The sequence below is a fragment of the Haliaeetus albicilla genome, chromosome 7 (genome assembly GCF_947461875.1).
Source record: "Haliaeetus albicilla chromosome 7, bHalAlb1.1, whole genome shotgun sequence".
Classification (NCBI taxonomy): domain Eukaryota; kingdom Metazoa; phylum Chordata; class Aves; order Accipitriformes; family Accipitridae; genus Haliaeetus; species Haliaeetus albicilla.
Window position 1 is genome coordinate 31,690,326 of NC_091489.1, and position 24,420 is coordinate 31,714,745.

The following is a 24,420-nucleotide window of genomic DNA, read 5'->3' on the forward strand; positions in this document are numbered from 1 at the left end:
CTCTCAGTAGCAATCAAACACTCCCCCAGTTTGGCAAAGTATTGGAGTATATAAATTCAGTACTAATGTGCTGTAGAAACTCTTGATCAACAGTCTGGACTGGACCCTTTAAATTAGAATGGTAAGAATTAAAAAGATACTCCATAACATTTGCTGAGGGTCTGTTCACATCTTGTTAGTTTTTCAAATCAGGGAAGATGGCTTAGGGATAACTTTATCTTACTCTCTCCTACCAACATATTACACTGACTGTTCCAGCCAGTTCTATGCCCAAGTACTGCATCTGTAAGTAAAGCAAACTCCCAAGACTTTATTGAATAGGTTATGATCCCACTAAGAGATAATTTTTTTAAACAAGGAGTTTCCATAGATCAAGATCAAATTTTGAAACAGTCGAGCTAAAGTCCATAACATTATATTTTTAATTTGCCTTCTCCTTACTAGACAGAATCATGTGAAAGAAACTAAAGAAAATTCTCATCTTTTATTTTATGGAAAGATTAAAAATACCAAATGGGGGAACTGGATATCTTATAAGAGATACTTAAGCAAGAAAAAAAAGAAAATATCATTATTTCTCAGTCAAAAAGCAGAGACAGGATTTTCTACCTAAAGCATCTAAGTAGTGTTCAAGACAATACCAAGAAAGTAATAATTTTCAAAATAGAAAAGTACTTCTAAAGCAGTTAGATTTTTATTCCGAGAGAGAGAAAAACATTTGCTTGATCCTTTGACATTTAAGGATACTCACAAACCTAGGAATCAAGATAATAAAATCTGCATTTAGTATAATAAAAACACCCTGCTTGATATTAAAAAAATACTAAGTTGAATGAGTAGAAGAAAACCTTTTTTTTCAAGGGTCAAATATGCTTTAATACATCAAGATAAACTACTAAAATATACATAGACCTCAGTGTGTAATTCTGACTCTTACTGTGAGCACAGAAGACACTGCCTGCCATATAACAGGCCACCTGGGTCAATGTGAGCACTCCTGAGACAATCAGCAGTTAACTGCAGCATAAAATTCATAAGCCTTTGACCCTGATAAAGCCTTCAGGATGAAATATTTAAGTAGAATTGTTTATGGTATTTAACTACACACCAGCGCCTTTTTCTCCATAAATGTTTAGGCATTTTTTTTTTCCCAGCAGGGCTAGCACTGATCCATTCGAGTTGTTTTGCAGAACAAGTGCTAAGAAAACATACAAAAAACTCATGGACATTAAAAACTGCCCCGTTATAATTCTGGAAAGTAAAATGTTACAAGGACAAAATATACAGGAAAAAAAGATCTTTAAATCAAGGTGCTAAAATCATACCTAGCTTTCTAAACACATGGTCTTTTTCTCTGAGCCTTATGTGGCTCAGAAAATGCTGAGCTTCCAAAATTTCCCATTTTAGTCTGTTTCAGACTCACTTCAGGATGTCCTTTTGAATACTTTGACCCAACTGCTAATGTGACTTTCTGGTTCCAAGATGACAGTCACATATATGTGAATAACTACATCTATACATAAACATTCATCTTACCACTATAAAATAAACCAGAAAAATTTATAGAACAGTTTTGTACATACCAATACACCATTTTCACATGTCCAAGCACTTGGATTAGATTCAAGTTTACTGACACAAACTATAAATCTGTCTGGAAACACACGGAGCTCTATAAAAAAATAATTTAACAGATTACAAAAATTATAACCATATTCAAAACCAGACATAATGACAACATATATACATGCTATTTTAGTAAACAAAATAATTTTTTTTTTTTAAATTGCACACTAACTCACTTCATGTGCTCCACCTAGTTTCTTACCTACTGTCTTACCATCCCTCCTTTTGTTTTGCTTTTTTAAACCATTCAAAAAAATCACTAAGAGTAAGCCTAGTTCCCAAGAGATAGTCATTGCTGCAAATTAGTCCACCTACACCCCTGGAAAAATATACCAGACAGAACCAACAGACAAACCACTTAATGATGATTTCTTTTGTGCTATTCTGGTGATGAGTCTTTTCATCACAAAAGCTGTAAATTATGTTTGAAATACAGCACAACATATTCAATCAGGACTTGGCATAAAAATGCAGCATAAGGCTGTTTCAAACCGAGTACAGTGATTTTTGAAGTCATTAAACAAATTGGTTAACTGCTACCGAATTACATATTTTAGTCAAGATCACATGTTTTACTGTGAACACAACAAAGTTTCTATTTACAAATGATTAAAAATGAAGGGTTCTCAGATTAGAATAGACCAGACAAAGCTTTATTTAGTACCTAGTAATGCTATGAAAAGAGCATAGCTGGATATTTTGGTATTTTACATATCAGATTATTTCCAGATTTCTCTCTTCATATTTTCAGCTCAGATTTTTTTGTTCTTGGTTTTTGGTTTGGTTTGGTTTTATAAAAAGAGAGTTACTAATTTTTAAAGTTTGTTATACTTCAAAAACAAGCCCTAACACCCTGTTCTCTGGGACAAGAAAGAGACAAGGCATGCAGAAAAAACACAAGGTTGGCCTCATAGATTATTTTTTGTGGTACAATATCTCCCCACAACGAATTGAGTATAGGCATGATGTGCACATGTGACGCTCAGGTCATCCATATGGCTGACTGCCTCTCTACAAGGTACTGCTTCTTCACCAACAGCATATCTCCATTAGTATCTGACAAATCCCTCTGAGTGAGTACCAGCAGTGACTTTTCTAGAGTCATTACAGTGAAAGATGCGGATGTTGCAACAGATTACCTTGCATTTGCCATTGGTTGAAAAAGCATACACAGAGACCTCAGATGCATCTGTATTGGTGCAGTAGCTTGTTAAGCTACTATAATTTGATAATGAATATGAGCCTTTCACAATCCTTTCAGAAATGATCACTTTGTTAGCAAAACTGTCTCCAAGGAAGTATTCATGCTGTGCCTTATGTCCAGACTATTCTTTCTCTGCTTGTATCCTCAAGACCTGAAAAGCCACCTGCAAAGGTTTAGTACAATGGCTTTCAAACTGCAAGCAGCCTATGGACATCTTCCAAATGGGCTACAAAAGAAAAGCTGGACAACTTTGCAAGGACTGAATTTGTTATGTGGGGTTCCAATAATAACCCCTTAAGTAAGTTTACTTTAGATATTGAGTGAGCATCACGGACTGAAGTATGCAAGATTCTTCTTCTATTAGGCCAAACGTCTACTTTTTCTCCCTGAAGTACTAGGTATATCTTACAGAAAGGAAATATTGGTACCAAATATATATATTTCTTTTTTAGGATATGTGGTTATTTTGCTATTTATTGGGAGCGAAACCCAGGAAAATGACGTTCCTTTCTTGTTAGGAACTTCATGTGAAAGCAAAGTTTTGACTGTAGCATCACAGCCTCTCTTTTTGGCAGCACTAGCAGGGCAAGTTACAGTTAGACATTTTTATTGTTGCATTTTATAACAATCTCACTTTCTGGCTAACAAAATGAAAGTATCTTTAGGTATTCATTGATGCTTAAGAAAAGTTCAAATTTAATACACAGAAACCAGTGTTGAGCAGACACTCTGCTATATTCTTCCAGGAGGCTGGGAGAACAAGTTTGATGAAATATTTAAAATCAAAACTGCAATCTTTTCAACCAATATGGACTTAGAAAACAACTAGTTAGCATTTGAAGAGAGATTTAAACATTTTTAAAGATAATGAATTCCTATAAAAATAAGAAATTCTTTAAAAATATGCATTCAAGTATTCAGTATTTTTAAGCACACCTAATTGATTTATTTTGCTTTTTTTGAATACAAAAAGGTCAACACAAAGGGCAGCGATCATTACAGCTCCTTTTTATTGCTGTTGGCGGGACAGGATTGATATCACTTCCTTGCAGAGCATGCTGGCTTGAGAAAACATGAAAAAAAATCTGATCCAATGACATCACCTATGTAAAGGTTTTATAGAATTGAGGTGAATGAAAGCCTTTTCTTGCATACACTTGTACTGTACAGTTGATGTCACAAGACACTCGAGCAATAATGAAGTGATTCATACTGCAACCTCTGGTTGATTCACCCTGCAGAGACTCAGTAAAATGCTGAGTCTCATTATACTTAAAGAATTTGGTGTGGCTTAGCTGATTACCCTGGGGCAAGGCATACACAAATTCAAAATTAAGTTTAAAAAAAAATCCATCATATGTTAAGAAACACTTCTCTTTTTTTAGGAAACATCCTCGGGGGGGAAAAAAAACAACCAAACAAAAAACCAAACCCAGAACCAAGCTCTGAAAGAAATTTTGATTAAGTAGACCAAAATCTGACAAAGTATTAGTTTATGTTCCCTTTTTTCCTCCCAGAAATGCAAAGTTCTAAGTAACGCTATAAGAAACTCATTTCTTACCACGATAATGTTTCCCTACAGCACAACGGAGATTAACCCATCTCTTCATAAAGTAGGCAGTAATGTGAAAACTGTTGGCTGCAACATAAAACAAAGGGATAATAGTAAGTATAAGGGTATCTTGGGCATTCTAGTCTCAGTGTTGCACATCTGCAAAGATAGGATAGAGAGAAAGCAGCAGCAGCTCAAGAATACAAAAGAAAGCGTAACTTTAAAGAAATATTTTTAAAAAGAAACTGCTCATACTGAGGTCTCAAGAAATCAGTATCTGAAACAAGGGAAAAATCTAAACAAATTACTAACCACCAAGTTCTGGTCTCCAAGCGCAGAAATAAATTTAAATCAGTTCATTGATCAGAGATGTAGTAGCCTAGTGTCACGGTCACTAGTCCAAAAGGCTAGAGTCCTATTCACTACAGTGTTTTCATACATACTCTACAAGAACACTGCAGATGACCATTTACTTAACTGCCTTCTAGACAAAGGTGACATACTCAAAGCTGATAGAAAAAATGCTGGCTATAAAACAAACAAACAAACATGAAAGGTCTTAATTATCTACAATGCCACTGAACTAAGTGAGAAATGCATACATCTGAACTTCTCAGTATCTACAATTAGACAGAGCTAGCCTGGCTGACCCAGCAGATACCTGTAACGTACACAGAGGCTCTTCTGTTTCTGTTCCTGAGAATGACAGAAATCCTTGTGCACCAGGAGCATAAGAAAAGGACAGAAAGGATTATATTACAGCAAAGAGACTATTAGACTACGGCTAAGGAAATCAGCTTTTACTTTTGTTCTACTTAAGTTCCCAAATGACCCTGAATAAATCGGTTAGGACTTGATTCATAAAGGTATTTAGCAACCTAACTCCCACTGAAATCGAAAGAAGTCAGCATCTGTGACATCTCCTCCATGGTCTCTCTGTACACCTCACTAAAATGAATGTGCAAAAGAGGGTTAGTTGTATTTCCCCTAACTCTGATGGGTTTTGCAAGTCATACAATTATTGTTGCTTCCAAGACAGTCAGATACCCCAGGTGCAATTACCACAGAAAAGTTAGAAAATAAACTGCTACTGTTGTTCTTCGAATCTAGCCATTTAAAAAGAAGTAAGGAAAGCTTGTTTGTTCCAGTCTTGATCTCTACTGAGCAAGTGCCAAGGCATGCCTTATTTCTAAGTATAAGCCTCTAAATGCATGTCCTCTCCTGCACAGTCTACAGCTCTCCTACTTGTACAAGATCTCCTGGAGCTCACCATCAAGTGCTGTTCAGCATCACCTCTCATTAAGAACTATAGTTATCAATCACAATCAATCCCTTTGAAATTTATCAGCCATCTTTTTTCCTTCCCCTCAGGAAGATACCCAAAATTTGACTTCCCTTTAGAGATCAAGTCAAGATGTGACAAGTTGAACCATCCCTTAAAAATGATGAGCGCTAGAGAAAAATTTGGATGTAATCCACCAGCTTTATTAACTGTATATTTATGAGCACAATTAAAGAAAATTACTTTTAGCTATTTCCAGTTTGGCATCCACAATTCTTTAACGTTGTACTAGGGTTAGACAAATCAAAGAATCTGCCCTGTATATAAATAAGTTATTAGCGTGATAATACCATCTTCCACTATGACCTCTGTAACACTGAAAATGTAACATTCCTAAAAGTACAACTTTGCAAACAAATCTTCAAACAGAGAGTAAATAATAAAAGAGTTTTTCCACCTCCATTTGTCTGGGATATTCCAAATGTATTTTTCTTGAGAGGAACTTAACATGAAAAAGTGAATTTTTTTGCTTTTCACAGGGAAAAGCACAATACTTCATTCCTGAAATTCTTTTATGAATCAGTGACATGTATATCTGTTTATTTTTCTTGCTATCCTGGTATTCTCCAAGAGGTTAAGTGTTTAATCATATTTGATTGACTAATGGCCTGAACAAAGTTTCAAATTCCTCTTAAAGGCCCTTGATTTGGCTAGCTACTGTTCTCTGGAAGAGAACACCTACCTCAAGTCTAACAAAATAAATAATTACGTAAGAGATCAAGACACCTCTACACTATTTTTGCAGTGTCAGCTCAAGTCTCAAAGTCTTATAAAGCCTTCACAGGGAGTTGCACCTGAGCTAATGAGCTCAGCCCGAAGGGACTAGCACCAGACAATAATTTGAGTTTCCATGACTATTTACTACTTGACTTTGCTGAAAAAGTCTGAACAGATGATTTTCTGTTACTTATTGCTAACCATGAGAAAATTTTAAGATGCATTACATTCAAGATACCTGTATTTCAAAAGTATCATGCAGCTATGCTCATCAAATGTTTTGAAACTGTCTTGTGTGTGACATCTGATCTAAACCATAGTCAGCTGCAGCATGCAAAACTTCCCTAGTTTTGAAGTTGCCAGAGTTACTGCAGAACTATTAAAAAGTGTGATATCCTCTTTCTGCTTCCTTCAAGGGAAAATATATTAATCCAATCAACTATTCTGCTACACGAAATAAGAAACTAAGCCCCACAAGAAAACCTTCTTATTTGATAACCTCATGCAACTTGAAGCTTTTTAAACTTTCTACACAGTTACTCAGCCTGAGTCTAAGTCTGTTCTCAATTCCAGACTTGTCCACCATCAATGCTGTTTATATAGTAGCATATACTAATGTTGGCTTTGGGCAAGCTCTGGATTATGCTCTAGGGAAGATGGCCAGCATATACTCAGCAAGGACCAAAAGCTGCTGTTCATGGTATCTGGAAGGAGGGACCAACTGATACATACCAAATGATCCATTACTAACTCCTTTTAAGCACACCATAAAAGTTTTAACCTCAAGCTACATACAGTGTTATGAGCTAGTAATGTAGAGAGAAAGTTCACAGATCTTAGGCTCAGACAACCTATTTGGCCCAGTCTTCAGTCTCCTCTTCATCATGCACCATAGACAAAGCTCCATGTGTAGATTACCACCGCAGAAGGAGAAATAAAATTGTTGTTAGTGATTTGGAGTTTTGTTTTTCTTACTTCAAAACTGTCCACCTAAATCATCAGAACCAGGTTTTGAAAACAAACAAGAAAAAAAAAACACCACCACCAAAACAAGAAACCCCAACCCAATAAAATAAATAGACCCTGAAGCCCAAAATGGGACTGAATAAAAGTGGTTCTAGAAAAGCCACAGTTCAGTTTCAGCTGAAATATGCACCAGTGAGAGCTGCCTTTTAAGGGAATGGTAATTTGCCCTGCTTGTTATATTTCATAGTCCCACAACACTGGGAGGAAGTATCAGACACTGACTCTTTACTGTAAGACTATCCAGCAACACTTGTTTTCCAAAGGAGTTGCAGCCAAGCTGACTTGCACTTCCAGGAGGCTGCCAAGAAGAGGCTGTGGTACAGCGTGGAGCAGTGGGAAGCCCTCTCTCACGGCTATTACAGACCATTCATCTGGGAGCCTGGGAAAATGCCTCTGAGCTGCTGAGTTATCTGGAGCAGCCTGGCAGGTGTTCACTTCCCAGCACAATCTGGCACCTGCATGGCTCTGTAACTAAATTCAGGCAGGTCTTCTCCAAAGTTACGGCACAAGCCTAAGGAGGCTGACTGCCCCCCAAATATTTCCATATCTGACAGACACCTATTTCTCATTGCACAGTATTTTTATATCATCTTTAAAAAACACCTATTTTTTCCTCTCACCCTAGACGTTTCACATTTCTGACAGGTTGTTCTGGATTAGGACTGCCTCTATCTTTGGAAAGTAACAACAAAGTAAATCATTGCAACACATAGGTATTAAAAAAATAAGAGGATAAATTTCTTATGTTACACTGTGAAAGTAAATACATAGGTGCATTAGACTTTCTGAAACACTATATTGTACATTTAAAAAAAAAATCTACATTTTGCTTACGCTAATTATTCCATACAGATTAAGCTATACTAGTAATAATGTTTACAGTATATAGAGCTTTTCATCTTCAAAGTGTTCTACAGACATATTATTACACTGCTTTTTAGCAGTCATATTTCTCCACTTAAAATTCTTCACCACCAAATCCAAATTCCTGATTGTTTGTAAACAAAACCAAAAGGAACATTTTATTCTAAACCTACTGTTAATCATGCAGCTTTTCTTCCCCAAAACAAATGTTCATATTCATAGCATGTACTCCAGAGTAAGTTGCCATTTCTAATTTAGAAGAGATTCAAAACCAAACATTGGCATGTAAGTTTAAGCCCGAATCTAGGATAGGCCAGGGACAGCAGATGCAAGACAGCAGATACAAAAAGCCATCAAGACTTCCTGAGCCTTTTCTGGTGTTTGGAATGGGTACAGAATTTCGGTATCATCTCAGACACACACAACATGCACACACGTAAAAAAAAAAAAAAAAATCAACTTCATAGTTAATGACAACAAGCATCTTCACCTACTGCAAATTTTTATACACCAAATAGTGGGCTTCAGAACAGCTCAAGCAGCTCAGGATGGCATCCATTCTTTCCATCTATTATGCCTTCAGTTCAAAGAATTTTTAGATGATTTTTTAAAATTTTCATTATTTCAAGAGATAATCACAAGCAAGTACACAGGAAAATGTGTACTGATCAATGTAAAATGAAGCCCATAAACTTTTAAAAAATGTTTAATACTGAAGAAAAAACATTCAGGCCATTAAATTTAGATACATAAAATTGGGACTGAAAAAAAAACCAAACCAAAACCAAACCATGACTTGGGTGCAGTATTGAGTATTGCTGCAAGATCTGATTTTGCAGACTCTAATACTTGTAAATAAATTCAGTGATGTAATCTGCCTCTGTCTTTTTCCAGGGTGCCTTACAGTCAGCTTAAACCAAGCATAGACAAAAACAGATTACTGATTTTCTTCTCCTTACTGCTTCACAATTTTATAAGTATTAGTACTATTCTATCTGCTAAAACTTCTGAACACAGGCAAGTTGCCAACACAAATAGGTGAGAGATCTGTCCCATCAAAGATGTGGGGACAAGATTTAGTTCCTATCAGGGAACAGGGTCCCTGACTGGAATAAAGACATTAAACTTTAAATGAATTTGATCAAGACAGGATGAGATACACCTAGAAGAATCCTCTCTGCTATCAGAACATTGATAGCTGGACATGGCACACTGTCTAAAACCTTTAGAATATGAATCATTAACAGTGAAACTGGACTGAGACATTTTATGAAATCCAAGAGTAGGGTTGTAGGGCTCTCCTCTAGCAGGAAAGGTGTGGAATTCACTCCAAAATCAGAACTATACTGGCCAAACTGGATCCAGGATAAGGTATTTCTTATCCTGCTTGTCATGGGTATTCTGGAGGAAAGAACAGAGAAGAAAAGCATGTATGAGACCATCTGGCTGCAAGATGATAAATGCGCCAGATGGTGGTCCTGAGAATACACCAGCTCTGAAGGAAAAAGACCATCTTCCCCTCAGTAATACTTGAGATGGAGATGCAGGCTGATCCAGTCCTGGAAAACAGCCCTTAAGATAGAGTCTTTCAATATCCATTCATAATGTATAAGCAATAATAGCTAGCACCACCTGCTAATGCATTCAAACAGATAAACATAGAGCAATAGATTTGATGGTCCATGTACCATTATTACAGACAACTGCCTTCTAATAGGAGACAAGATTTGATTTCACCCTTTTCTTGATCTCAGACTCAATGACCGTTTTATTAATTGTGATGGGCATTAACACATGAACTGAAAGCTATTTATGAATCCTCACTGTTTTGAACATACAAACTGTATTCCAGAGGAAGCCACATGCCTGGACTTCTTTAACCACTGGAACGAGCCCGACAACTGAGAGAAAGGCTGAGAAAGGCATCTGTCGCTACCAGCCAAAAGGCAGAAAGAACTGGAAAACAAACCCTATGGTAAACGCTGTCTGACAAGTCAGCAACAGAGGAGAATCTAAAGTCTCTTCAAAGTGGCTGTATCTCCATGAAGCAGCAACTTCGTTAAAAACTGTCTGATGCCACACTGGCACATCAAGCTGAACACCTCCCCCAAAGTGGCCAGACACAGCTGTATCCAAATAGAGCAATGTCACTTACTTACATTACTGAATTCCTCGCAGTGATAAAAGTAAGGTAGAATCTAGCTAAAATGAAACACAGACACTGTGATGGTGACAAGTTTGACTTCCACGGCACTAGGGAATGCATACAGTGGCCTTTAAAACACATGCTTCTTTCAAAAAATACATCCTTTCAGCCTACTGTCTCTGTGGTTTTTTTCCTTAAGGATATCCATGAGCTTCATGAAATTTTTTGATGCCATGAAATACTTGAAAGTGAGGATTTTGTATTTTAAATGTCAGGAATCTCTACAAAGCAAAGTCTCTTCTAGCACAAAAACTCAATGAAAATATGGAAATGAGCCTTTCAGAATTTAAGAGACATGACTCGTTCCCCTTATTGTTCATTAGAACATTATCGTGGGTGCCAATACTATGATGCTGAAAGATTTTCAAATAAAGTCAACCAAATCCTTCACAGGTCTCCAGGCTCTATTTTTTTCCCTGGCAACAGGATCTAACTTCTGCTAAACTTCTTCCCCGAGAGTAAAGGGTTTTAGCCCTATAGCTCCCACAGCTGACAAGACTTTCATCTTCTACTAATAACAAGGTGTCTAGGCAAGCGTCACTAAAAATGTCAGGAATATATTACATCACATGGCTACAAAACCTATGGGTTTGGTGAAAAAAGCCCCACAGACTGCCACTGGAGACATGATGGGACAGAATGAGAGGGAAAGAAAAGCTAGTAGCAGGTATCTTCAGCAGAACTTTAAAAAGATGGCATGAACATGAAAAGGTAGTTTCTTCAAAGCTGATCTTGATGTATAGCAGTAATAGATGTTCCTGACTTTCTTTTTTGAGGACTCCTGTTAGGATAGCCCAGTGGAGCTGAGAGGTAGATATTGATGGTCATGACTCCTCTTTTCTTCTACCCTATCACCTAGAGAACACTTCAAAAGAAAGTGAGTTCTAAGAGACAAGTGTGGACTTGAACCAGCACACATTTCACACTGTTGTCTGAATAAAGCAAGTTGTGCCAGAGGTTCATGGGTTTTTGTCTTTTCACACAACAGGCTCTTGCCAGGTTTATAACAACTCAGAATATAAGAAAATTCTGGAGCATAGCAAATAGGTGGAAAGTCACCACAATGGAGCCTTCTGTATTTTCTCTTTTTAAATGCTGGGAAATAGACCATAATTAAGTCAGCTGCTGAAAGGCTCTATTTCCAAATAACTCTCAATTTCTTTCTGCTCTCACAAGCTCTGATGCAAAGAGGATACCACCAAAAAGACCAAGAATGACCCATGATTGTGATCATCTGATCAGCGCCACTCAGCTCCACCAGTGAAGCAGGTGCTTGTTGTGGTACAAAGAGCTGGAGACCGACTGCAAAATGGTTTGTAACAATCTGCTCATTTTAGCTTACTCAGGAGTGCAGTGTTGTAAGGGTCCACCTGAATTACGCAGCTCAGTATCCTGCAGTTTCTAGCATCAGTGTAACAGATGCTAAGTGCAAAAAAATGCAAACAGAACATCCTCTTTCTCAATATTAAATACCAAATTTAAGGTCTTTTATATAAAAGACCAAAACCCATGAACCTGTCTTGTGCCATGGGAAGACAACAGAAAACAACAGACAGGCATTGCCCATATGCTATGACACACACACAGGCACACACAAAAAAAGAAAACTATCTTAATTAAAAGAATAAGAGAAAGATACTCCGTAAACAAATACAAGATGGTCACGTTCTATCCTTTCTAAAGCAAGCTTCATCATTTAAACAACTTTGTTTTCCATAGATTTGTATAGTGAATATTTCACAGGTGGAATGTATCTCTCTGAATAAATGTAATTTGCTTTGCATTGGAATATCTCTTACCTGTTTGAAGTTGATGGAATACCTCAAGTTCTGTTACTATGCCCACAATGTATATTCAAGATTGCACTGGACTTTTTTTCCTCCTCAAGTATTTATTTGCTGCACTACTAAATGTTTATTTACTTCTACACATTTTTAATAAATTAAAGCCCGGGCCCTGCAAAGCTTTGCTGGTGTAGTTTTGGTTATAGTCTGTCACTTGTCCCTTTGTAGTAAATAGAAATACTCAAGTGTGTAATAAATACAACATATCTAGTACCTTCAATGGTGAACCAAATGTACATAACTGCTCTCACTGAACTACTTATGCAAAGAAAGTATGCATAACTTTTTTCAGGAATTAGCCCTCCATCTCTATCTGCACAGACTTCTGTAAAGCCTCATAAAAATTTTCCAAATATAAATAAACCCACAAAAATGTTTGCAATTTAAAAATCTGTATTTTCTCTCTACCTTTGCCATATGATAATGACATTTAAGAACAAAAGAACAAAGGAGAGTATTATTGTGCAATAGGGTAACATGGAAAGTTTAAAAGAAATTCCCATTCATATTTAACCATGAAATTACACCCACAATTACTTCCAGTTATAATGAAAACAGAAAGGACTTCAATGTTCAACACATAGGTATAATGATTTTCTTAAAACGTAATGACAATTTTTGTTTTTCTTGGACTGCTGGTGATAGTTTGGGGACTTTTATATTGAGACTTTTAGGGAATGCAAGAGTTAAAGATGTGTAAAACAGATTTTCTCACAGTTTAAAGAGAGCAAAACAACACATTTAGGAAACCAGACAGCTAAAAGGTCAAAACGTTACACTTCCAGGTCAAACTTCTGGTTGCAATTAAGTAAATTCCTCCAAACATTTCTAGGGAAATCATATTTCTTTTAGGTTTTATTTCAAATCCCTATTCTTTCTTGCTTACATTGTAACCAAAACAATATTGCTCTCTTTAGAAACATTTAATAAAGCATACTTAACTTTTTTTTTAAGAAAAGGAACCTGACATTTCATCTCAAAATAAAAATCAAATCCTTATTTTTTATCTCATTTAATATACAGTTGAATTAATTAAAAAAAAAAAAAAGAAAAAGAAGCTATCAAACCTAGCTAATTTTTAAAAGAACAGATGCAGTTTTTCTTTTCCCCTTAGAAATCACATATCCTTTTTCATCCACTTTCATTACCTGTATTTTCATAGTAGGGTTTGGTTTGGGGTTTCTGGGGTTTTTACTAAATCAAGCTATTTTCCCCCTACTGTGCAGTAATTAAAAAACCCCCTCAAACCCAAGATGCTGACAATGGTCCTGATGTAAATGCTTACATGCCTGCTAAAACATGCCAGCAATCTCATGACTCCTATTACTGCCCAACAAGACTACTTAGGTCTAAAAACAGAGAATCTCTGCCCCAGTAACACAGAGATTTTCAGAGTTTTTTTCAGAAGTCCCAAATGCACAGCCACACACAGACACAGCATTATCTGCACAGGGACAACAAGCACAACAGGCATGCAGCATACGTGGTTTTTGTAACACACAAGAGGTAGACCTGGTATGCACCTAAACAACACAACACACTATGTATGTTAGCAAGTGATATATGCAATCATACATACCCAAGCTGAAAAAATGAAATCCTAAAGGTGTACTCAATACTACATTAAAAATTTAGCCAAACACAGAAGATACAACCAGATTCAGACATTATTTGCAAACACTTCAGCAGAATGCACGTATTATGCTAAACTGCCCTCACTATCTGCAGCATATTCCAGGCAGCACAGTCTTCGAGCTATCCTATACACGTATTTGTAAAGGTCAGACAGCTAAGGAAAGTCAGGTCTACCATACTGACCAAATAATTTCTTCTCTGGTATTTTAGACATTCCAACACAAGGAATTTGAGCATTAAATGCAGACCACAGAACCTATAAAATGCTTCTAGAAGAAATCCTATTTGCCATGTTCACAAAGGATGATAATTTAAAGTCAAATTTATTATTCAGAAGATTTCAATTGAAACAGTAAGCACTCAAAAAAACCCAAACTTATCTGCTACCTATTCCACCTGTGCATAATGCTTAAATAGGTCCATAGAAGCTGTACACTGATACCCTATCCTCTGCATTCCTGCTTCCAAGTGACTACAGAAGCTTTAAAAAACTATACAGAGCACACAAGAAAGAGTACCTTCAAGAGGAACAGATGTTACAAAAAAGAATCAGGAAGTCAAATAAGAAATGGTAAGCGCTTAAGGACAGATTTCAAAATCACTCCGTGAGGATTCCAAAAATGCTGAATTCCCAGTTGGGACAAACAGATGCTAAGGGCTGTTTCAAAAGGTAGCTGTATGTTCCCTGGCCTAGATGAGAGTCACTTTGATATTCTCAAGTGAATATCAAATCAGAAATTAAAGGTAGGGTTCATCTTGCCTAACTTGCAACATCTGCATCAAACTAGTATCCTAAACTTCATTTTTAGCTGATAGATATTAATTGCCTATTAACTTCTAGCCAGCTTTGATAAACTGAAAGAGGAGACATAATTCCACTTTGTAAATACACATGATGAAAAGAATCATATGGAAACAAGAGACAAACAAAAGATGGAAGCAAGAGATGGAAGCAAGAGAAAGAAACAGAATGAACCAAGGCAGATAGTAATTAAAGATTAGAGGTCAAGGCTGTTTTCAAAACCAACACCAAATTATTTCTTTTCACAAAAATACACCAAATTAAACAATTCTCCTGTTGTTTTCAATGAATATTGCTTTTCAATACAATACTAACTACATAAACCACTTTATTAAGGGTATCTTTAAAATAAATACACTATTTCATTTCCTATCCAAGACCATAAATAACTTCACATGAGAGCTGCAACTAGGGAAGATGTAAAATAAGGAGAAGGCATTCAACCCACCTGGTGCTGCAGCTGCAAATGTCCCATGTAAGACAGGGACAGCAATTGCTGAAGTCTCTGCAAGTATCAGTGTAATAACAGGAAGACAAAGGTAGGTCCTTCAATCTAGAAAGTGCAGAACTTAATCTTTGAAACACAGTGACTCTCTCCGACATACTAATGAGTTTTCAGCTTATAGTGCAGGCTCTTTCCAGAAAAGTACCATGATAAGAAAGGCCACACTGGGTAAGATCAAAGGTCCATATAGCTAAATGCCTTGCATGTAGAAGTTGCTCTAACTGGCTCCAAGGGGAGACTAAATACAAGAGCAAAGTGCATGTGATTATTTTCCCAATACTATCCCAGAATCCAAGCACTCTCAGCTCAGGCCTTTATTGAACCGCAGGGGATCTGTGAATTCTGTACCCTCCCTGGATTACTCTCCCATGTTCTTGTGGACTCAGTGTAAGCTTTTATCATACCCATTATCCTTTGACAAAGAGTTCCACAGTTCTGCTAACTACCATGGCACTTCCAATACCTTCATTTGATGCCCTCTTGTTCTCAAATTGGAAGAGAATGAGATAAGAAACGATTTTGTAGATCTCTGTTGTGTTCCTCCTAATTCATATCTTTTCCAGGCTGAAGAGTCGTAGCACACTTAACTGTTCCCCGTATTTGGCATGTTCCCCTTATTTGGCATGTTCCCTGTATTGTATTTCCTCATCTTGGATCATCTTTGTTGCCCTTCTTGGAGTTTTTCCCAATTCTATTCTATTATAATCTAAGGTAAGAAAAAAAATTCCTAAAAAGAAGATACCTAAACAGTGCATAAGTACGGGTTTTTTGTTCTTGTCAAATATCCTCTACCCTGAGAAAAGAACAACAAAAAAATCAGATATATAAACTTGATCTTCTAGAAGAAAAATGTTTTCGTGAAAAAAGATGCCTTTATTCCCCATTATCTGGCTGTAAAAAATGGAAAAAAGTAATCTAAGGCAAATACAGGAAATAGTAAGTACAAGATACTAATAAAAACATTTTTCATAAGTTCTCGCATAAGTTACTGCATACTTCAGGGAGCTATGAGGCTCTGTTTTCACAGACAGATGAATGTAAGTTTAAAGTTCACGAAGGTCTGCAGGACTTGGCCACAAATCATAAATGAGTCCACTGTAAAGAAGCTGCAATATAATTCTTTTGAGAGACAGAAATTATGATGTGCAACTGCAAACATCAAAGTTAATTTAAAAGACTTCTGTCCTTCTCAGTCCCCTATGGTAGTTTATCTGCCATAGCTTACTTTCCCTCCAGTTGCACCCATCAAATTTTTGGGGAGCTGCTCTTTAAGCAAGATAGGTAAAATTATTCTAGCTCAAACCAAACAAAACACTGTTTATAGCAAAGGAGTAAGAGTTAACAGCTGGGAAGGTGGGAATAAATCAGTTTTGCTGCTACAGGATTGTAACGTGGAACATACCCTATGAACGTCTTACACAATTCATGTTCTACAGTAATAGCGAACACTCCTAAAGCAAACTAGGGCAGTCTGAAAAGGGTGTTTTCCTTAAAAATATCATAATGCTCAAATTAAAATGCAAGGCCAGAACAGTTTGGAGTATTTACCATCGTGAATTATTGTATATTTTTGTGAGCTTACAGGAGCCAAACAAATAGTTTCATTAGGAACAGAAATGTATTTTCTTATTAAATTGCATCTCATGCACTTTTTATACTAAATAAGATGTGAACTTTGGCTCCAGATCTTTGTATGGCTGAACTATTCTTAATAGCGCTTGTACTTCTTCCAGTTTCCCATTTTAGTAAGCTTATCAGAAGTTAATGTCTAAAAACTTAATGTCTGAGACTTCTACCTGTTAATAAAGTTCAATCACATTTGCAAAAAGCAACAGGGGTAAAAAGGTGGACAGACACACACAGAGAAAACATGGTCACAATAAGCCCCATTTCCTTAGAAAACTAGGTTAAAAATATTAAAAAAAAGATACACAATCCCAGAAAAAGCAGATAAAATCAAGCTGGGAGCTCACTGTGCCATGTGACAGCATGCTAATTATTTTCACTGTAGAAGAGACTGTACAATAAAAAGATCTGAAATCAGAGCAAAAATGTTTCACCCTTAAGCCAAGAAAAACAACAAGGATGCTAGGGAAGGAATGAGAAAAGATCTGAAAATTGCTTGTAGGATAAACATAGTTAACTTTTTCCTCCCTCAAGAGGGGGAAGAAGGTCAGTTTATGAGATACCTTCTTCCTTCCTTCCATTTCAAACATGGACATTTCTACCAGACATATTTTCTTTCCGCATCCTCCTTTTTGTTTTGTCTGTGCCCACATAAACTTTGCCTTCTTCCTTAATTTGCCACAGTCCTCCCTTTGTCATTCTCCTGTATTTAATATCTGCACTCTGTCCTCTTTATAGTTTCTTGTTACTTAATTCTCATTGGTCTTAATCAAAACCAGCCACCTTCTGCAGAACACAAAAAAACAGGCTCTGCTTTTAGCTTGTTTAAGTCTACAGTAGGTGAGCATTATGACACACTAACATGCTTGACATCACTAAAACCCAGTACGTGTTATTGAATAGCACAAGTGGTGCAAAGTGAAAACGCATGGTGCATATATATAAAAACATAAGTTCTAATTTTAAAGATGATACATTTGTAAAGTGAAGTAGTGGGGTTTTTTTAACGAGACAAATTCACTAATACATGGACTTTGTTATTGGATGGCTTACATTCATTGAACTTCAAATAATGCAAGCAAACCATACCTGATCGATGCCTTTCTTGCATGATTTTGGCCATGCAGATTGGATCCAGGCAAAATTAAATCTTTGAAAATCTACCCCACATTAATTTTCTCTTAAAAAAATAAAACAAACCAAAATCAAACACGTTTGGACATTAATTAAACACAGGAAACAGAGAGTTTATACCAAAGCCTATGTCCAAAGACTAAATTAAAGCTTACTTTGGCAAATTGTTCATACTGGCCATTTGGGAGGGGTGGGGAAATTGTTCAGACAGAAGGAAGAATAGGAAGAACTTGCTTGTCTTGGCTACTTTTTCTCATTTTTCCATTCTTTCTTTCTTCTCCTGTGTGTAACACCCACAGATTTCCTAATGAGATGGTATGCGACCCACCACACACTGCCGTGTGGGTGTAACTTAAATGAAAAAGAAATGTAAATTAACAAGTAACATGCATGGATATTTATATTATGTGCCACAAAATTGTAAGGTGGTATTAAATAATACTAATAGTAAACATAATATAACATTAATACTACAAAGAATTTGTGATAGGTGAAAATTTTCTCTTCAAAATAGTTGCAGTAACCAGCTTAACAACAGCCTTCTCTGCTCAACAGATCTAGACAGCAGGACGAGATCTGTTCATCAAAGTAAGGTAGCTTGGCTTCTATTTCTGAAGAAAATCCTAATATAACATGCTTTGATATTAGAGGTAGCCTGAAATCGTACTAATGCTGGTCTGATAATTCTAATAGATTTTGAATACATCCTGCAATGTGGACAGCAAACCAATTAAAATTGACCTGAAAAGACACAAGTCCAAATAGGGGTGGAACACTGACCTGGGATACTTGAAGCAGTAAATAACCAGCTAATAAGCATCTTAATGTTCCTTCTATAGATACACACTCTTCCTTACAATAGCATAGGTTTTACAGCAGTGAAATGCTAGACACAGAGTTGCATAACTTTGACCAAAAGAAACCACATTCAGTTTGACGAGCTCAAAAACTTTTAATAACCTCCAAATGCAACAATAGCTGAAAGCTTAATTTCACCAGCAGCACCTACAGTATGCATATGTAGTTAGCCACATACCAAGTTTGTGCATTTCTTTCCATGCTACAAAACACTGTCAGCCAAACACTGGCCAGATATCTTGCACTTAGCCTGTTCGTGAAAAAACACAAAAACATATCATTGTACTCTACAAACAGAACCTGTGATCCTAGAGAGGAAGGAAAAACACAAGAGGTTTTGGAGCCATGTTCTTGTGGCTCACCTAAAAGGGTCAGTCCCTTAGAGGTAGGTCCCAGTTTCTCCAGTGAACACCCATCTATTCTGTTATTTCCTTCTCAGGTAAGAACAAACTTGAATGTAACTTGAATAAACTTGATTCTTGGACTTGAACAAAGCACTCCTTTCTTACAAATTACAGCCCTGAGCAAGGCAGGCTGAGAAAAGAGGAAAGAGATGGATTTGAAAATTAAGTTCAACATGAATGTTCGTTATCACAGACTGTTTTCTTCCTTTATTTCCTTAGTGTTAATTAACAACAGTGAGAATAACTGCAGAAAACTGATGGAACAGTAATTCTGCCTCATCCAAAGTAAATATTCTTTAATCTAAAACTGTCACAAATCTTACTGATGACCTCCTCAAATGCACATCCTTAAGTTTTTCATTTTCAGGAAGCAGAAGATCAGTTCACAACCCTGGGACAGCATACCAGTATTTTTACTGAAAAGTTCATGATATAAAAGAAAACATAAGACCCTAAAATCTCACAAACACCCTCAAATTAGTGTTGCATCTGTCTGCATATATAAAAACAGTTATTATGTCAGGCAGTTTTATCTTACAACATAATTGTTTTTGAAAACCTACTTTTTACTGAGGTAGCAAACTTTAAAAAAATAAATACTAAAAACTATCACTCTGTAAAAGAGAACACAGAAAAACCTGAACAAATCTCAGAAATTCTGATCCCACCCTCTGTAATGTCCCTCTGCTTTCACTGTAAGAAAATTGTTTGTTCACTCAAAACCAGAAAAGTATGGGGGTCTGAAAGTTCATGTGTTTTATAAACATTGATAATATTTTAAAGGGATAAAATGTAGTTACAGCTTGGAAGGAAAAAAAGGGTTTGAAAATCCTTCAGTGTCCTGAAGCACTTTTCCTTATGCGCTATTGTGTTCTTGTGGGTGGAAAAAAACCCTCTTGTCATGCCATGACAATCCAGCTCCCACATATGCCTAAAATTTTGCAATAATAAGCCAACCATACAGTATTTAACCTGCATTTGCTTTATTAAAAACACTCATTACTATTGATAATAGTGTTTAAAGCTGCAACCATCAATTAGAATTCTACAGGAATATACCTTTTCAATAACTGAAAACATTTTGAGAGGCAAAGTATTTCTTCAGAATTAAATTTGTTAACATAATAGACACTGAATTCAAAAATTTGTATCAGTATACTGATTGTACATTGCAAGTATGTAATTACATTCATTGTGGAATTCATATTTCAGTAGAGATCTATATCAGTATATTTAAGGAAATGTGAAAAACTGTAGCCAACCCAAGGCTTTACTATTGCAGCCCTTCTTTTCTGTGACAACTTTATAACATGCTCCAAGGCTGGTAATAAAAAAAGTCATTATTTCCTAAGAACTATTTAAAAATAAATTGCTTGTGTGATATAACTCCAACAGATAAGCCTATCAACTTTAAAACCCACCACGATGACCACAACAGCTAGTGAAATAACATTAAACAAAAACTGGCAAGCCATTTAGCCCCAAAGCTGATTTAACATTAGAGCACAAGCTATAGTGATCATTATCTGTAGTTTCAAACATGCACGTACTGAAATTGCACCTATTAGTCTCACCACCCTCACACACACCAAAAAAAGTTCCAATTGGATAAATGCTCTTAATACTACTGTTCTCTTCTGCACAGTCACTACCCCCAAGGTCACTGATGCAACTGCCAAACCTGCAGTAACACCACTGAAATGACAAATGCTGTTTATTACATCATAGCAACTTTTTGAGACAGAAGAGATGGTCAGAAGAGGGACATTATTTCTAAATAAGAAACTTCTAAACTAAATGTTCAAGTGGAAAGGAGACTTAACAAACCAGCAAGATTTCCATCAATTTTGGAGGACCCAGGATTATACCACTTATTATTTTTAATTCTAATGATAGGCTCTCATACAAATAGTACAAGTGTTATGCTCATTTTTCAGGAACACGGAAAATTAAAACCCACTTTCTTTTTTCAGTAACACAGCTAAGTAACATAAGTAATTTCAGACCCAAACACCAGCTGTTTCAGGCTTACTGGCTTTCCCAATGGCAAATTTCTCATGGAAAAAATAAAGAACAGCAGTTTCCACCATACTTTATCTCACTTTATCTCACAATAACTTAAAGAATTTATTTTACCAGTAAGACACAAAGGACCAGATTGTGCATGTTCCATTGATTTCCATTGACCACGTTGTTTAGGCGCTTCCAAGTAGTGTTTGACCCTTGAAGCAACAACTTCTTCTAGCAGCATGCAGACCTCCTGCAAGAGTAACCATTGGCCTATTTAGATCTACAGTTACATACATGCCCACAGACACACAGAAGAAATCAATACAAATAAAATCACATAAAAAGGAAAAACATTATCTGCAATTAAGTACTGAGGTATTACATAGAGGTGAAGCATGCACAATTTAGGAAATTAATGGGGGGGGAGGTCAAACAATTTTGTTACAAAAGAAGAAAGGAAGGACATTATGAAATTCTCACTTGGCAGATGAAATACATTATATTACAATACTAATAATTTTTGAACAGCAAATTAGTTTCATTTGTACGCAAAGTAGGAAAAATACATGTTAAAAATGTATCATAACATTAGGTATTTAAGCAAAATATGAGTAAAAATCATCCCAGGAATTGTCAACATGCTATTTCTCTGCAAGAATCCTTATACACCACAAAGGATATTTTAGTTCAATTCAGTGTAATTTTGGGGGGAAGACTCTGAGCTAATTAGGTCACAGCAACCTAATTTTTCTAGTTCATTTACATTTTTCTGCTTCTAAACATAACCGTCCATATCTTTCATATTTTCTTCAACAAAGCACAATAAAAACCACATACAACTCAAGAACAAACCCTTCAGCCAGAAGAACGATAGAGAAAAAATTGAGTAAAAGCAAAAAATTAATCTCTTGAATACCAGAATAGATTTTCAGATTAATACTTACACACATATTTGAGACTTTTCCCCTCAGTATTCTCATTTTCCATTGTGCATAACTATGTGCTCACAGAAATGATACTTTGTGGCACAAAAAACCATCTTTTATCTTTTTACAGTGCTTGGATAACAGACAAAATTATATTAGTACAATCTAAACTAAAATATCTTGGCTTAAAATCTACTTTTGATTAATCTAGAAAGTATGCAGAGCAACAAATTTTTAACATATTACTCTAAAAGAAAGCAATGCACATATATTGGTCAACCACAAACAGTATTTTCTCCTTACAGTAAGAAATACATTTTCCTTTCTGCTTGAAAAGTACAATTATAAAATACCGTATTTACTTATTCTTCTGTTTAACTCATTAAAGTGATCTCATTACGCATTCTTTCACAGGACTATGCATTCAGGTTAGAACGAAAAGGTCTACAAAGCTGCGGAAACATTGTGTGCATTTTGTTCCTTCTGCAACAATAAAGATTACCACGCACTTCCTTAATTTACATGGAAAATATTTTAGTTGTTGTGCTTATGGAAATATTATTTAAATGGTTCTCCACAAAGAACTATACAGACCTATATTTAAGAAAGCATAAACAAGAACAAGCTTCAAGAGAATCATCTCTACATAGTTTCCACCGCTAAAAAGCACTTGTAACTGAGACCTTCTATATGGAGAGATCATAGCAATGACATGAATAGAAATGAGTTTAATACATGTTTCTCAAAGCACAAAGATGAAACTTCAACTTTATTATTCCAGAGGAAAAAGAGATAGGACAGAAAGGGCAGGGAAATTTGAAGGGCAGAGAGAGAGAAAAGTTCCCAAATGCCTCAATTTGCATCTTGCAGCAATCCCAAGATGACCCTCCATATAACACATGGTACAGCAGTGTGCAAACTGGCCTCTACAATGCCCAGCTAGACAACATGCACTATACTTTCTTACACCAGCCTCATGCTGATGGGCACTCATTTAGTTCCCAGCCTGCTCTACACAACCCATGCTCCAAGCAGGAGCTGGCAGCTGACAGGCCAGCACTGCTCTCTCCTTCTGCCTGGGACCATGTCACCAGGCTCCATTTGTTACAAACAGCAGCCGCTGACTTCCACCCAGGGTAAGCAGGGGATCAACAGAAATAGTGTTTGTGTTACGAGGGGTCTAAGAGGTATCTGCTTTTGCTACAGACAAGCAGAGGGCTGTACCACCATTAGTATTTTCCAGAATTTGGAAACAACAAAAATGTACAAAACTGCTTGTGATGAATATGTAAAAGCTCTCATGAAAAAATATGTAGGCATAATTTGCCTATAATACCTTATTGACCTTTTTCTTCCCACTTTAACAAAGATTCTGCATAGGACTTTCAGGAAGTGAATTGTAAAGCTATTGGAATCACACTTCTCAGTTGTCGAAAATATGCAACCTTTATACTTCACTCAAAATGTGCAGTCACAGAAATGTAATGAATGCTGCCCTGTCATGCCTCTTGATTAAATCAATCATGATCTAATTTCCTGAAATTCGTATCTTTTGTTCTGGCAATCTTACAAAATACATTTTGAAAACACTTAAAAGTCAGATAACCAGGACAGTAAAACTGGTTATAAATAGAAGGGGTAATGAGTATTAATTTAGTCAGAAAAAAGTAGTCTGAAAGATTTCCCCCTATTTTCTTCTTTCGCTACTTAATAAAGCACAAATCGGATGAACCACATGCTGTTAAATATTCTGCTTTCGCTCCCTCAGGATATTAATTTATTGCTTCTTTTAATTTTATTTAAACGTATTACTTTGAGACATACGGGGATGCTCTGCAGTGACAAGTTAATTATGCCATTATTAGGAAAGCTATCTGCTGAAAATTACCGTAACGGAGACTTGCGGGAAATTCCAGAGGAATTTGAAACATGTCCTGCATTCATTTTCAATAGGGAACTTCTCAAGTTCCCACACAGACTTAAACAGGGGAAAACTCCCACCCGCAACTCATCACAAGATTGTAACAGAAATCACACAGAATCTGATGAAAGTTACATTCATAATTTTGCTGGTCACTGATGCACTGATTTTCCAAAATTTCATCTGTTGTCAGGAAATACAAATGATACACTTCAAAA

The 24,420-nt window shown here is 36.2% G+C and overlaps 1 protein-coding gene across 2 annotated transcripts in view; it reads right to left on the reverse strand.

Annotated features, from left to right (window-relative positions):
- The window catches only part of SLX4IP (SLX4 interacting protein), an 81,423-nt gene that overhangs the window by 14,834 nt on the left and 42,169 nt on the right, over positions 1-24,420 (reverse strand). Inside the window, exons 5-8 of one of the 2 annotated variants that reach the window (XM_069787569.1) lie at positions 21,482-21,605; positions 5,055-5,096; positions 4,392-4,469; positions 1,584-1,672 (exon numbers count right to left, since the gene is read on the reverse strand). In XM_069787569.1, the coding sequence (XP_069643670.1) occupies positions 1,584-1,672; positions 4,392-4,469; positions 5,055-5,096; positions 21,482-21,605 (333 nt within the window). The remainder of the gene's footprint in view (positions 1-1,583; positions 1,673-4,391; positions 4,470-5,054; positions 5,097-21,481; positions 21,606-24,420) is intronic. The other variant, XM_069787570.1, reaches the window with a different exon arrangement.